Below are 15874 nucleotides of genomic sequence, written 5' to 3'. Positions count from 1 at the left end.
TATATCCAAGCAATATGAGATATTGTTTAATTTGAGTGTACAAGACTGAGAATTGAACAGTTTTTTTTAAAAACAGCTCACAATTTATTTATGTATGTCGCAACGAAACAGATGTTGACTAAAGTGCTGGACAGTTCAAGTAAATACAGCAAAATATGTTTGTATTTACAGTGTTTTAACTGAGAGGTGCATAAAAGATCAGAACTACTGTTTTTTTTTTGTACTTTTTTATATTGTATGTCATGATTTACTTTTTGATTTAATTAACTTGGGTAGGGACACTTGGATGCACAAACATGGACAATTTCTGTAGATTTCAAAACCACAATAACAGACAAACATTTTTTCTAAAATTAGTTACAGTCTTTAGAAAAGAAAAGAAGTGAATCAAAGTGAAAATGATGCATGTCTGCGCTGGAAAAAAATGCACGTTCGTGATTATTCTACCTGATGCTCGATTGTTCTTGTCCACAAAATAAACTCATTAGACCTCGGTGATCGGCTCGTTTTAAACACAGCTGGCAATTTTGCTTGATGTTTTCTGTTTGTCGTCGAAGAGCTTATTTTTCAGTAAACCTGTTCCTGCGCACCTCAGAGACAGCTGTTATGCAACTCTCTCTCTCTGCCCTCCAACTGGTGTCATAAAGCCACCAGCCGTGCTGCAGCAGCGCCGCTCTCCGCCTGGTCGTCTTTCTTTCACTTTCAGCAGATGTTTTGCCTCTCAAATCACTGAAGCCTGGGATTTATCTTCTTTGGACCTACACCAATCCTTTGTTTGACTTGATCAGGGCTAAAATATTCAGCTTCCTCTTAAGCTGCTGTTTATATAGAGATGCTGTCTCTGGCAGCAAAGGGCTCCTTTATTTTGAGAGGAGCTGAAAGTGATGCAGGGATGTGTGTGTGAGGATAAGAGGATTTACTTTAGTTCTCAGTTACCTCATGACTTTATGATGAAATGACACATTAGGTTGTTTTTTTTTTTACTGTCCTCAGCAAAGCCCCTCCTTCATATGCATACTCTGTAGTCTGGTCAAGTTTGCCCTCTATCTGTCCTCTACTTCCACACACAACATACTCCATATTCTCTGCTCATCTCACATTGTGTACTTATGTATCTAGATTTTATCATTAAGAGAATATATCTGTAGATTTAAAGTGCACTGTTGGGGTGTGATTCTCTAGCGTTTCTGGAGAATTGCTTTGTTTGATGCAGTGGTTTGGCATCGTGTCAATAACCTGCAGACCTGGCTGTCGATTGTCTCACGTCGGATTGGCTGAGTCGAGCGTCATGAAAATCATCAGGTAGAACCTTAAACAGGAAAATCCAGTAGCAACATCCAGGATGTGATGAACGCACAGAGCTGCCGGTAGCCTTCCACTTACAGTGTGTGAGATCTGGGAGTGGAGCTGGTTATGCGACAGAGTTTTCATGCTGAGTGGAAACAGTGAATGTTGAATCATTAATGGATATGGGCTGAGCAAACTATTGCAGACAATTTCCGACTCAGATCTAAGCACAACAGGGTTTTACTAATTTAAAACAGACAAAACTAATTTATTTTAAACTGTCTTCAGTATTAAACTCCAATCCAATAGAGGAACTTTGCTGCACTCTTTTCATTCAGCCTTCCTGTTATCTGCTGAAGTCTTGCTCTCACATTTTGAATGAATTGATGTGAATCAATATTTCATCAGAAATGTAGTTTGCTTGTAATTAACAAGGCTGCTAGATGGAAACACGCAATTTGTGATACTGGTTTGATTTATTAAAAAAAAGTGTGACATTTTTCTGCTTTTCGGTCATAACAAATATAGATGCTGAATAATGAGTGGCATCTCCAACTATTTGAAGAAGGAAATGAGAGTCTGATTATTTATAATTTGTGGCCAATCACAATGTTTTGCAGAGAGGTGGAGGTTCAGACTGCGGTCAAGCAGCTGGTTAATTAATACCTCTTAAAGCTGCAGTTTTCCTTTGACCACCAAAGATTCAAAGTACAAAAAAAAGAGTAACGAGTAAATAGCTGTTTGGTGTTTTTTTTTTTTTTTTGTGACGTTAAGTCACATTTTTTGGTTTCTTTTTTTTTTTAAATTTTGTGATAAGTTGACACCTGATTTACTCATATTCACACATGATCACATTTGGTTTTAACCTATTGTAGTTTCAGTAGAGTCATCTGCTTACAGGGAAAACAAATTGATATATTTATAACATTTTAAGAATTTTCCAGAAAGCTAAAGATCAAAACCATCCAGGCTACTAGTTCAGCTGAACAATATATAAATTACTGGAGATTAGTTATTGCTTAAAATTAGCATGCACACATCTTTCACTGCTGCCTGCATTCCTTAAATCATCTTGCAGTGCAACAATCCCACATTAGAGGAACTTTCTTTCCTCTCCTTCTGTTTCTTCGTGTTCTTGTCCTTGACCCCTCTCTCTTCTTTCCATCAATCTTTAATGAAGACTCATTAATGATGCAGACTTTCCACTGGCGAGCTCAAAGCTTGACCCAGACTCCATGAATGGGTGACAAGCTCATTCGCATGAGTGCAGCGATCTGCTTAGGTGGTGTCATCCTACATCTCACATTTTATACCAAATTGGTAACCATTCCCTTTTTGTCATGAATCCCTGAATCAGGGGACATTTCTTTTTCTTTTTTTTGCTGAACAAATTGAAATGTGTTGTACGTTGACAATGTTGTTGTTTGGATGGTTAACACAGAGAGCGCGTTCTTCCTTGTGACTCACAGAGTTGCCTATCTTTGCAGATTGGAGCCTATGACCAGCAGATTTGGGAGAAATCGGTGGAGCAAAGAGAAATAAAGGTCTGTTGCTTTTATATTTAATTATCTCACTCTTTATTTCCAGCTCATCTTCTGTCTTTCTTTGCCTTTTCTCAGTCTCCACTCATTTGTCTGCTTTTATTTCTCCGCTCTCTGACTCTCACTCCTTTGACTCCATGTCGCTGCACCATCAGTTCTTTTCCGGTGCTTTTCTTTTAACTCTTTCCTCTCTCGCCATTTCCTCCTCCGTCCATCCTCCCCTCCTCCTCTCTGCAGTTTATTTCTCTGGTGAGTACGCAGCAGGGCGCCCCACTGTGCATGTCCTCTCACCCTCGCAATAGAGCTTTAGAATGTGGTTGGTTTGACGTCAGCTGCAGTGTTGCACACTAACCCATCCTGCGTTCAGATTGATGAATTAAAAATGGCTGCAGGAAGGTTAACATGCAGCCGTTGTTGTCTGGGTGGGATCACAGCATGATGAGTCATGGAGTCAGAGCGGCATCAATTGAAGTTATTTTTATTTTTTTTCTTTAAATGCCACAGACGACTGAAATGAAATAAAATGTTTTAGGATCGCACATTTCCTGTGTTCCGGTCATTTTAATTTACACACAAGAAAAATCTTACTCTTCATTTTCTTGAATTGGTTTGTGTCAGCCGAGCAAAGTTTAACGATAGTCAAACAGCACAGAGGACAGGTCAAAGGTTACAGAGGAGAAGTGGAACGAATGATTTACCAGAATAGTGAGGTTTGAAATTATTCTATCTGTTAATTTAAAAGCAGCACATTTCATTTGTGCTGAAAATATTATTCTCTTTAATAACAGGAATAATGCTGTGTGTTTGTGTAATTAAAACTGTGTTATAGCGGAGGATCGTACGATGGTGTCAAGTTAAAGGCCTAAACTGCAGAGTAATAAGGGAAAGGTGTGTGTGTGTGTGTGTGTGTGTGTGTGTGTGTGTGTGTGTGTGTGTGTGTGTGTGTGTGTGTGTGTGTGTGTGTGTGTGTGTTGTGCACGAAAGTTCATCTTGTTGCTGGGAATCAGCCCCTCCTATGGTGCCTTGCTAAATTATTTAATCACATTCCAACCACACACTTCATTGTGTTTTATCAGGATCAAGTGCTACATTATTGGCTATTGAAACAATGATAGATGGGTTTCAACATTTTGACCTATAAAAATCTGAAAAGTGTGGCATGCTTTTCTATGCAGCCCCCCCCCCATTTCAAACAGCTGCTAGCCATCTGGGATGTGAATCGGTTTGATTCAGATCAGGAGTTTAACTCGTCATTGTCCTGCTGGAGCGTTTTTCGTCCAGAATTGATCTCCAACTCCGACCTGCTTTGCCGCAGCTTCATGCTGCCAGCACCGTGTTTCACCATGGTGTTTGTGCTGTAATGTGCAGTAGCAGTTTTCCTCCACACTTTGGTCTCTTCTGATCTTCTAACAGATCAGGTTTTTGGAGACGCAACTAAAAGCTTTCTCAACACATTTCTCTAAATTCATTTCAGTTCGAAAATACTTGAATACGGCCATATTTTTCTGGCTGGTTTACTAATGATATGTCTTTGAAAGGTGATTTATTGTACAGAATTTTAGAGGTGTTTCAGTGAAGAATGTTGTACATGTGCTCTTTTATTAGATTTTCATTTAATTTAATAATTATGTCCTGCTTTGTGGTCATTTGTTGCATAAAATCCCAGTAAAATTCACAGAAGTGTGTGGATGTAATGCTAGGAAGTATGAAAACATCTGCAAGGTGCTGTAGGTCTGTTGCGTAACTGTGGTGCTGCAGGACCGTATTCAGAATGAAATCGTTTTGTGGCGATAGTGAACCGTTGCACCATCTTCTCTAAAACACAAAGACCTGAAGAGCCTCTCACAGGATTGAGTTTGACCTTGGCTCGGCTCTCTCAAACATTTGACGAAGTCTGCAGCTGGCAGACTTTGTCACTCCTGCACCAGCGTTGTCTCCTTTTCACCCTTACCAAGGGGCAATTAAGCTGTTTACAGGGTAATAAAAACTCATAAATCTAGAGAAGTTGTTTGATGTAACTTTACTGTGGCTCTATTTTTAGCACAATACATCTTCCGTTATTGTTACTGCAGTTTTCAAGCTATCAAACATTGACAAATGTTTAAAAATAAGACAATATGTGAAGAGTTCCACTGTTAGTTTTAGAGGTGTTTCAGTGAAGAATGTTGTACATGTTGTACATGTGCTCTTTTGGTTATTTATTAAAATAAAATAAATAAAATAAATAAGATGTTTAAAAAGTAAATAAGTAAATAAATAAGATGTTTAAAAAGTAAATGGCAGAATAGTTGATGCTTTAGAGCCCTTTAATTTGTGATGTAAATGCCAAAAAACTCCTTATTTCACTTACAGCTATTATTGTTTGAAGAGAAAACATTTTATGATTTACACTTTTCTCACGGTTCAACCCAAAAGCCTCCTGCTGGCAAAATCAAAAATTACATTTTATTTTAATAAATTTCAGCAAATAAAGCTAATAGCAATTTTTATTAGTAAATGTAGAGTATTAGATTATTAATGACACAGAAAACTGATATTCCTGAGTTAATCAGTGTGGGAACATTTGCTTAAGGCTTTAAATAGCGCAGAGCAGCAGGTTTTATCAAGCACTACGTTGCAGTAAATCTAACTGGAAGTTGTTGATCAGCTCCTGCCAGCTTTACACCCTCATTACTTTCTGCAAACAGTGATTTAGCTTGTTGAGTGAGCTGTTTTTAGATAAAGAGACCATTATCTCTTTGGTGACTGATAACAGGACGCGATAAGTTTGTGCAAATGTTAGCCTGACCCTAACCACTTTTTTTTTCAATTATAAAAATTGATCCAGGGTGTGAGCCAAAAATAAATGTACGGTGTCATGATTAAAAAAAATGTTTTCAGTTAGTTTTTTCTTGATATTTAAATGTTTCAGATCATCAAACTAATTAAATGTCAGATTAAGACAACTTGTGTAAACAGAAAATACAATTTTCCATATCCGCTTCTAAATCACTCCCAAAATAAAAAAGAAAGAAAAGTTTTGGAAACGCCTTGTCAAAGTTTGCACTTAAATCCAATTAAATCCAACTTAGACACTGTGGCAAAATTTAAAAACTATTAATGCTGTTAATTAATAAAGTTCTGCAAACTAGAGCAAGAAAGAATTCATTGCTAGTCAGAATAAACACTTGATTCAAAGTTAGCTAAGTTGAATATCCCCCCCCCCATTTTTATGTATAAAATAATAAAAAACATTCAGACATGAATACAAAAGCATGCATACTAGACTTTAAAGAGTATATTCAAATTCTATAATATGTAAAGCTGCAGCCCAGCTTTTCATTGAATCTGTGTGTAAACACTCTAACCAACTTGCTGCATCACAAGAGGAAGTGACACACTGGTGCAGGAAGTCGAGAACGGGGGAGGTGTATTCCCAAGGCCCTGTCCAGCTCTACAGCTGGCACACACACTGACAACTCGCTTTTAACGACTGAGACCTTCAGGAGCCATAAAAGCTGCTGAGTAGAGCCGGTAGCTGCTGAATGTATTGAAAAACCCTCTAGAAGTGACTAGATAAAGGTTAGAACCTGTTCTTGATTCCACCAGTGAACACCTCAGTTTAAAGAGTTTGATTTCCATGTATGTGAGGCTTCAACAGTGTCTCTGTCTCCCCCCTGCAGGGCTTGAGGAACAAGCCAAAGAAGACTGGACATCTCAAACCAGATCTGATAGATGTGGATTTAGTCAGAGGTGACGACCGAAACTGGAAACACACGGTCACACACTTCTGTGCTTTGCTGAAAGACAATGAGCTGAAACCCGTTTGGTTCTCAGGTTCAGCGTTTGCCAAGGCCAAGCCAGAGAGTCCGTGGACGTCCCTGACCAGGAAGGGCATCGTCAGAGTCGTCTTCTTCCCGTTCTTCTACCGATGGTGGATTCAGGTCACCTCCAAAGGCATTTTCCTTCTCCTGTTGGCTCTGTATCTGCTGCAAGGTAGGACTGACCTCATTTCTCTCCAACATACTAAATTGAGACCAATAGTGTAAATTGTGCAGGACTCAACAAATGTCTGCAGATGCCTGTGAGTACTGTTCAAATTTAGGACCCAAAGTTAATGAAAGATATCAGCAAAACTCCTCTGTGCTGGGGTTGAAGAGGGCACATTACCTGACCTAAACACGATCCCACCACCACGGTGTGAAGCACGGTGGTTCAGGCGTCATGGTGCGGGACCGTTTCTCACTCTGACCTCTGATCTCATTCTACATGTCACAGAGCAGCGTAACTACATTGCAATACTTGACCATGACACCTCATGCAGAAGAGAAAATGTCCTTAAATGGATGCTTCAACAGGGCAATGACAAGCAGAATAAACGGTGGAGAGAATCCAGCCTGATCACCTTCACTCAATTAAAATCCTTTTTGAGGTAAAACAGAGTACAGCAGAGGAACTGGAGAGTGTAGTCTGATCATCTGGGATGAGAATATCTGCTTCCAGCAGCCAGACATTGGTCAACCTTTGCTTGAGTAGAATATGCTGCACTTCACTTCTTTTTTTTAAAACACTCTGCTGATGTTTTGAACATAGACTTAGTTCCTAAGTCAGGTTTACACACTGTTTTAGTCTCCATCCAGCTATTAACGATCACCAACCCAACACACCAACATGTCACAGAGCAGACATGTTGGTCTGCTCTCGTTTGGTTTCCACCAAACGAGGCTAGACAAAGTACAGTGTTGCTTTTTATTGTTTCCCCCCAAACATTATGCATTATGTGACAACAAACTTTACAGAGTGATCAGCTGCCAGTATGTTTCTTTTCTTTAATGACCAGTACCATCAACTCTTCCTGCAGGATTTTATTTGCAAGTGTCTGATCGGTCAGATGCTGATTTAAAAATGTTCCTACATGTTTTCTCATATAGAAAAATCCCCCAAAAGGAAAGAAAGACACAAAGAAGGAAGGAAAGGATGAGTGGAGTTAGAAAGGAAGGATGCAAAGGATGATGGGACAGGAAGGGAAGTAGGATAAAAGGGCGTAAAGGAGGCCGGACAAGGGGATAAAAGTAACAAATCAAAGAAGAATGAAGATGGGGAAGGGAACACATCTGAAAAAATGAATATTTTCCTTGCTTATCCAGACATTGAAAACAATAAAACTAAATTTCATACTTCAGAAGTGTGTTTATAACCCTTCTTGACTTTAGAGTCAAGAAGGGTTTAGTTTTTCTGCAATAATACCGCAGAAAAACTAATATCTATGAACAGTTGGATGGTCTTGTGCTGGCCTGATGGAGATCATTGTGACCGAAGAAGGAACTGAACCAGACTAATCGTTGTTTGTTCCTGGTTTTCCTCAGTGGCAGCAGCCGCCCTGTATGTGTCCATCTCTCAGCCTCATGGGATCCCAGCCACAGAGGTGTTCGGAGCCATCTGGCTCATGCTGCTGCTGGGAACCGTCCACTGTCAGATCGTCTCCACCAGGACCCCCAAGCCCTCCTCCAGCAGCGGGGGGAAGAGACGCAGGTGAGCTGCTGTAGGAATGGGGTGACAGAAAGGATTTTAAGAGAAATAACAAGAAGAAAATGACAAAAATTTTTCCCAGCTGATTAAATAATCTGCTGTAAGTCATATCTCATTTATTAGTAAAGTGATGTAGGGACATCTGTGTCTGATAAAGAGGTTAAAAACATGAATCTTGATTTGTAGTGGTGTGCTTGTTTGCTGTGTTTGGAGTGTTTCCAGTTTGTTGGCTTCATGCTCTCTAGCATGCAGCTGCCAGTTTTCCGACCCCAGAAGAAAACTAATCCTGTTTTAGAAAGGGATAAAACATCTATCTGTCTTTCTTCAGCAGTTTTTATTCACTTGAAGGACGGCCAGAGGGGATCAGAGCAGAGTAGAATGAGATTTAAAGCCAGTTTCATTTCAGTTCATTACTACAAATACATCTCAATAAATCAGAATGTCATTGAAAAGTTGATTTTAGTACATTTTGAAATATTCGAACTGCTAATTCAGCTGATTATAGTCTTTAGCTGAAATAAAATCCAAACTTTGGTTTCCTGAGTAATGAGAGCATAAGACCAATTTGTAGCTCATGTTTGCAAAATCAGTGACTTGGGCCACAATTCATGCCTCGCAAATCTCCTCCAAATATCAAAATGTCTTCACAATCCTCTCAAGGCTGCAATTTTTACTTTTGGGAGCTAAACCTTTTCCACTATAGTTCTTCCTTCCACTCAACTTCCCATCAACATGCTGTGAAATCATTCTTTACGGCCTACCATCCTTGAGGATGTTGATGATTTTATGCACTTTTTGAGCTGCTTAACCTTAGATTTTTGTTGGCTACAAAACCAGCAGAAATGGTACTGTTATTTAAATGAGTTTAACTCTTCAGTGATATCTTTATTTACTGATATGTTACTTTTAACACGTCACTGTGACATCCAGTATGAACCTTCAAGCAGAGACTCTGTATAACAGTAAATCACACTTTTCCTTTTCTCCTATCGGTGATCATAACATAATTATCTTGACTTTAAAATGAGAAAATCAGATTTTTAGATCTGTTCAACATTTTCTTTGACCCGAGTGGCTTTTTTGGAATAATTTGTTGAAAGGGTTAATTCTGTAACAGTGGAGAAAATAAGCATTTCAAATTTCATCTATCCACTTTTATGATGCCTTGTTTTAATATCTACTTTTGCAGATGTGAAGGTCTATTTTAATGATTTAAATCTTGTCTCAGCCTTTTTCTGAAGACTTTCCCATCTCTGGCCTCTTGATTTTTCTCTAAGTCTCTTCTTTAATCTCCGTTTTTTCCAAACTGAAGGAAGTTGAGGAAGGCATCTCAGATGGAGGTGCATAGGGAAGGAGACGGGTCTAGCACTACCGATAACACACAGGAGGGGGCGCCACACTCTCATTCAGCCAGCACCACATACAGCCTGGGCGCTTTCTTCCAAGATTTCTGGCATGATATCTGTAAAGCTGGGTGTGTATTTTCATTCTCCTGGTTTCTGTGATGAGACGATGCAAAGAGATGAGGCTGCGCTTTGGAAAAAGGAATAAAAAAAATATCTGGTTTATTTATTCACACAAAATGCAGTTTATCAAAATGTGAAATTTGGCAGTAAAGTTTAAACGGAATAAGAGCCAGCCTCGCCTCAGACTTTGCTGTGCTTCTTTAGCTGCAACATCCTTTACTGTCACCTTCTGAGAAATGAAGTTGCTCTAAAACCAAAGTTTCTGTTGATTTCTTGCAGCACCAAATCAGTTGTTTTGTTGAGCAGTTGAAGGATTTTGCAGCTAATTTTGTTGCGATTAATCTGCTGATGAAGGTTGTGTTTAAATGAAGTGTCCTTCCTCCCTTCCATGTTTTTCCTCTAATAAGATTTCAATCTTGGGTTATTTTGTGCATCAGTGTCATTTCATCCAGTGAAAAGAAACTTGAACATCTCACTTGATTTTCTTATTAAAGGGCATGTAACAATTTTTTTTAAATGCAAAAAATTGTAAGAAACATCAGCTCAATGCGTTTATTTCAGCTTCCTAAGCGCTTGAATATTTTAGAAAGACAGTACAGTAAAGATTCTGGAAATAGAGGCTACAATAATGTAAAAGTCAAAACATCCTGTCATGTGACTCGGTCTCAGTAAGTTTATAAACAACTTTTTCAGAAGAAACATGTTTTATACTAAAACAATGGTGGATGGAAGACAAATTCACTCTTCTGTCCTTCACTTGGCTCAGGCACAAAGGAAAATGAGAGCCTTTTCTTACCTAATGAATTTTTATGCTTACTTAGTAGTCAGTATCTTAGATAGTAGTATCTTTACCATAAAATCTCATCTCTCTGTTCCTACGCTGGAATCTGAAATATTTACTTTATAATCCGATGGTAAAATTGTTTTTTGAACCAATTAATCCTCCAGTGATTACAGTGTGAAATTTCCAGTTTGTACTGTTGCAAATGCCAACACATCTGGTTTAGTAAGCATGACTCCAGATGGGAAAAAATTATTTTGTGTTTTAGCATGTTTGGCTGTAAAAGGATATATGCCCCTTAATAATTCTCTTACCTGTTCACCCATTCCTAAAACCAATATTCAACAAGTTTGCTATAATTTATTTTGCCTGCAGTAATTCCATATTTGCAGTATGTGGATTCACCTCCAGTTCAGTATATAACACATGACCCTCTGTATTATTAATGTTGTGTTTGATGCGTCCTATAAAGACCGAATGTCTCTGGTCACTCGCCTCCTTTCCTCTGTAGATCTAAGAAGTCCAAGTTGTCCATCGATAAATCGACAGAGACAGATAACGGCTACGTGTCTCTGGACGGTCGGGTGACCAACCGCAGCAGCGAGGAGGGGCTTCAGCTCCCAGAGCAGAGATGTGACCCACTGACCCGGCCAGACGAGGCGTGCTGGACCCCTCACATCCAGCCCTCAAACTCTCACGCGGCTCACAGCTCAGGGCTGCTCCTGCCAGGCGGCAATAAGGTAATGACTCAGAAATTCACTCGACTTCATTAGTTTTACAAAGAAATCAGGGAACATTTCTCACTCCTTTATTTGGCTTTCAAGGAGCCTGCATCGGATGAAGCTTCTAGCGAGGAGGATCCTGAAGCGTCCTACAGCGCCCTCCGCAGGGCGTCCGAGAGAAAGAACAGCGACTGTACACTCAGAAACCGCAAAAACACACATCTTTACAAGAAACACTACGCTGTGGAGGTAAGCCACGCGGTCTGACGAAAAGAAAAACCACGTGAAATCGGCTTCTTAAAAATCACAACCTTTGGTTTTCGTCTTTCAGGATGTTCCCAAATCCGGCACCAGCTGCAGCTCCAGATGTTCCAGCATGAGAACCCAGGACTCTGAGAGCACTCGGCATGAGTCGGAGACAGAGGACCTGATGTGGGAGGACTTCCTGCACTGTGCAGAATGCAGGTCGTCCTGCACCTCAGAGACAGGTGGGACGGTTTAAACATTCAGGGAAACTGGGCTCCAGCATGATGGTTTATACTGCGATTGTTGTTTCTGCAGAGGGAGAAGGAGGAGGAACATCTGTATGTCCTCCATCTAAGAAGGAATACAGAGACGACCCTTTCCATCAGGTATGAACGCATATAGTCCAGATATTTACAGCTGGACTTGTGCCTCTATTCTGATATCTTTTAAGAATTTGGCATTTTAACTCTTATTTTGGAGGATCTGAAGGTCAGTGTAGTAGAAATCTGGTCTGTTATTTTTTTTTTTCAGATACTGAGGATTTTTATATTTAATTTATACTCTTTTTACAATCTGTGTTCTTTCTTCAACATGTATGATCCTTTATATTGTTTACACTCAATACAACATAAACTTTAAGTTGGTCAGGACTCTGTTTATTCTGGTGTATTTTTTCCTTCCACTCAACTTTTTACATATATGCTTCTATGTAACTCTTTAAACAGCCAACAATGAGCTGGAGGATGCCTGCTGCATGAGTCAGTGTTTATTTTGTAGGCCACAATAAAACATTGTGTATTGAGTGTTTATGTTTTTTCTTGGTGATATTTACATTTTCTGAGTTTTGTGTTAAATAGTCATCGGTTGTTGTTTTTGCTGCAGAGTCATATTCCCTGGCTGCACAGCTCCAACCCCGGCCTGGAGAGGGTGAGCGCCATCGTTTGGGAGGGAAACGAGTGCAAGAAGGCCGACATGTCCGTCCTGGAGATCAGTGGAATGATCATGAACAGAGTGAGAACCATCTGAGTATCTGTGGAAGGAAATGAACACCTCACTGAGTCGACCGCGCTGACATTGCTCTCTGTGTTCAGGTGAACCTTTACTCTCCTGGTATTGGCTACCAGGTCTTTGGGAACCTGGTCTCAGTCACACTTGGACTCACACCGTTTGTCTACAGGTACAGCAAACTCCAACGTTCCTAAAATCCTTTCATGCTGGAAACTTTTCCTGATGTCCACATTTCCTCCCTCCACAGGTTGATCCAATACTGTGACCTGGATCAGTTCACCACGCGTTCAGCCAATGAGATACTCTCTGTTGTCTTGGGGGGAGGCTCTGAGTCTGATGCCTTGGTCATCACCATGGTAACACTCAGCTTCCTGGTGCGCGTTTGCCTTATATGGCTCTTCTTCTTCCTGCTCAGCGTAGCAGAGCGGACCTACAAACAGGTAAGAGAATGAAGTCCTGAATCATTTGCGATGAAAGTTATTCAGGTGTTTGCAGCTCCTCTGATCTCTGGATTTCAGAGGCTGCTGTTCGCCAAACTGTTTGGTCACCTGACGTCGGCCCGCAGAGCCAGGAAGTCTGAAGTCCCGCATTTCAGACTGAAGAAAGTTCAGAACATTAAGATGTGGCTGTCGCTGCGCTCCTACCTCAAGGTACACGGCTAATAACACATATTCACCATCTGACGGAGGTTTTATTGGAAGACATGACGCAAATCTGAATGAATTTGCAGAGACGAGGTCCCCAGCGCTCAGTGGACGTCATTGTGTCCTCTGCCTTCCTTCTCACTCTGTCAGTAGTCTTCATCTGCTGTGCCCAGGTGAGAAAATTAGACACTTTCTGAAGCCCTGGTCAACAGTCTAAACTCAAGTTGAAAAACATAACCTTTAACCTTTAAAGTGTCAGTTTTTTTTCTTGGCAGATAGGAGGAGATAAACTTGAGTTATAGAACAGGAACCCAGTTGCAGTAACAATGTCTTCAAGTTTGTCTTCTGCTCAACCGATCTGCCTCCGTCTTCCTTCAGCTTCTCCACGTCCATGAAACGTTCCTGGAGTACCACTATAACTGGGAGCTGGTGATCTGGTGCACCAGTTTGTCTCTGTTCCTGCTCAGGTTTGTCACTCTGGGCTCAGAAACCAGCAAGAAGTACAGCAACACCTCCATCCTGCTCACTGAACAGGTACAATGCAGACTGCAGACGCAGCAGAGGGTTTTGTTCCCACAGTCGCACCGACCTGTTCCGTCTCTCGCAGATCAACCTCTATCTAAAGATGGAGAAGAAGCCGAACAAGAAGGAGGAGCTGACGCTGGTCAATAATGTTCTGAAACTGGCTACCAAGCTACTTAAGGTATCAACTCTCAGCCTCATAACTCACCTTAGATCCAGACGGTTTGGATTTCTTACTCTGCTGTCTGATCTTTCTCTCCGTCCAGGAGCTGGACACTCCGTTCAGGTTGTACGGTTTGACCATGAACCCTCTGCTCTACAACATCACCCAGGTCGTCATCCTGTCTGCTGTGTCAGGAGTCATTTCTGACTTACTAGGATTTAATCTCAAGGTAACGCCTCAATTAAGTCGTAGCTGTAGAGTATTATTAATAATTTGACATTTTTTTCTCTGCATTCTACTAAAAGTTATTTCACCAAAGATTAATGCATAAATCTGAACCTGAATTATTTTTATATTTTGCATTATTAGTCAATGCCGGAACAGTAAATGTTCAGATGTATTGAAACATTCTAATTATGAATATGCAAGTTTCTGATAAAAAAGCAGAAAAGCTTGTGATGTAAGGTCAATAATTTCTGCAGAGCCAATAGTTTTGATGCCATTTGTCGTCTGATCCGTTTCCCTCTTCCTCCCGCAGCTTTGGAAGATCAAATCATGACAATAAAGAGAAACTGCGTCTCAGTCTGGACATATCAGTTTCCTGAACTTCAATGTTTCCACTTTGTGCAATTCAGATTATTTATTTACCCTCTCAGTGTTTCTACTTAAGTTTTTGTTTTAGTTCTCTGTCTGTGACACAAGACAAAGCTACATTTGCCTTCTGGAAAACATGTTCTGAACATAAGTTCTGTTCTCAGCTGCACATTACTTTCTTTTTTTTAACTCGAAGGCAAAACATGAAGGGGGTGACACTGTATCTATCTAATGCTGATCACATATTTGCAGCAAACAGTTTAAACCCCATGTTGTAGACATTACATGTTCACATGTTCATGACGGCGAAGGCGTCGTCTGGTGGAGCTGAGAAAATGGATCCACGACTTGTTCTCACCTGGCAGAACACGGCAGCACTTCAACAAACAATCACTGATTAAACCCGATTGTTTCAGGCCTCTGCAGTATTTACAGCAATACATGTGTAGATAGAGAACCTCCTGATATAGTTTAGGACAAATAAAAACAGTGTGTTCTAACGAGCAACAAAACCTTCGTTTTAGTGTTTTGTATGATTTGTAGATAAACTTCAGCTGTTTCAGTCTCCTGAGGTTCTTGAACAGAGTTGGTTCCTTTTAAAGATGCTGTTTTATGTTCAGTGTTGATCAAAGGCATTTTTATATACGTCACTGGATTTCACAGACCTCTCTGCCGCGCAGCCGGCCTGAGACGACGCATGTTAGTAACGTCTGTATGCAAATGAGAAATATGCACTTTAACATCAGATCTTATGGGGTAGAGTTACAAATGTTTTTCGTGGTCACATTTCTATGTACCTCACTTGTGTTGGAAGTAAGCGCTAGCTCGCACTTTTCTATTTTGACAATTCAAATCATTCTCTGAAGGAAATCCTACGTGGTACGCAAAGTTGTGATTAGGATGCTGACATGAAAGAAGCCTCAAAAACAAGTTCGAGTTGTAAACCGCTAGCGTCGTCATTTATGTCTCGAGAGCATTTGAGGAGGAAGACCAAAGTGCTTATTTAATTGTTTTTGTCTCTGCTGGGAAAAGAATGTATTTTTAGCACTATGCTTTAAATTTTATTTATTTCCCTTCAGAAATACTTTTGAGTATTGTTTGGTTTTTATTGACATTTGTAACGGCTGTTTATTCTATATGTTCTGAAAGCAGAGGCATGATTTACTGTTTTTAAAACATGCTTGACTTATACGAACGTGACTAAAGGTATCAGAATGTTGTAATGCTGTTTTTCAGAAACTCTGAATATTTAGCTTTTTTGTGTGTCTGAGCTCTTTTTTTTTTAAGAAAAATAAAAAATATTGAATTTCTGGCTCTGTTTTTTTGCCTTTTTTTCTAGCAGGGAAAAAGACTTTATAAAGCATGTTATGAAAATGATAATAGTTTCAAATC

General features: G+C 40.0%; 1 protein-coding gene across 7 annotated transcripts in view; it reads left to right on the top strand.

Moving 5' to 3' along the window:
• LOC129375480 (protein PHTF2-like) overlaps positions 1-15792 on the top strand; it is a 32777-nt gene extending 16985 nt beyond the window's left edge. For 5 of the 7 annotated variants that reach the window (XM_055054585.1, XM_055054586.1, XM_055054587.1 and 2 more), the window contains 19 exons: positions 2775-2831; positions 3066-3077; positions 6491-6560; positions 6645-6803; positions 8174-8339; positions 9649-9810; positions 11095-11323; positions 11408-11554; positions 11637-11793; positions 11867-11937; positions 12434-12562; positions 12643-12728; positions 12807-12999; positions 13078-13209; positions 13290-13376; positions 13582-13737; positions 13811-13906; positions 13992-14117; positions 14427-15792. In XM_055054585.1, coding sequence (XP_054910560.1) covers positions 2775-2831; positions 3066-3077; positions 6491-6560; positions 6645-6803; positions 8174-8339; positions 9649-9810; positions 11095-11323; positions 11408-11554; positions 11637-11793; positions 11867-11937; positions 12434-12562; positions 12643-12728; positions 12807-12999; positions 13078-13209; positions 13290-13376; positions 13582-13737; positions 13811-13906; positions 13992-14117; positions 14427-14447 — 2256 coding nt within the window. In that variant the 3' untranslated portion in view covers positions 14448-15792. The remainder of the gene's footprint in view (positions 1-2774; positions 2832-3065; positions 3078-6490; positions 6561-6644; positions 6804-8173; positions 8340-9648; positions 9811-11094; positions 11324-11407; positions 11555-11636; positions 11794-11866; positions 11938-12433; positions 12563-12642; positions 12729-12806; positions 13000-13077; positions 13210-13289; positions 13377-13581; positions 13738-13810; positions 13907-13991; positions 14118-14426) is intronic. The other 2 variants (XM_055054590.1, XM_055054591.1) reach the window with 2 other exon arrangements.
• The last annotated feature ends 82 nt before the right edge of the window (positions 15793-15874 follow it).

The sequence above is a fragment of the Poeciliopsis prolifica genome, unplaced genomic scaffold, assembly GCF_027474105.1.
Source record: "Poeciliopsis prolifica strain line A6 unplaced genomic scaffold, Auburn_PproV2 SCAFFOLD040, whole genome shotgun sequence".
In the NCBI taxonomy this organism is placed as follows: Eukaryota; Metazoa; Chordata; class Actinopteri; order Cyprinodontiformes; family Poeciliidae; genus Poeciliopsis; species Poeciliopsis prolifica.
Note: the sequence above shows the minus strand (reverse complement) of the source record. Positions and strands in the feature narration are given on the sequence as shown.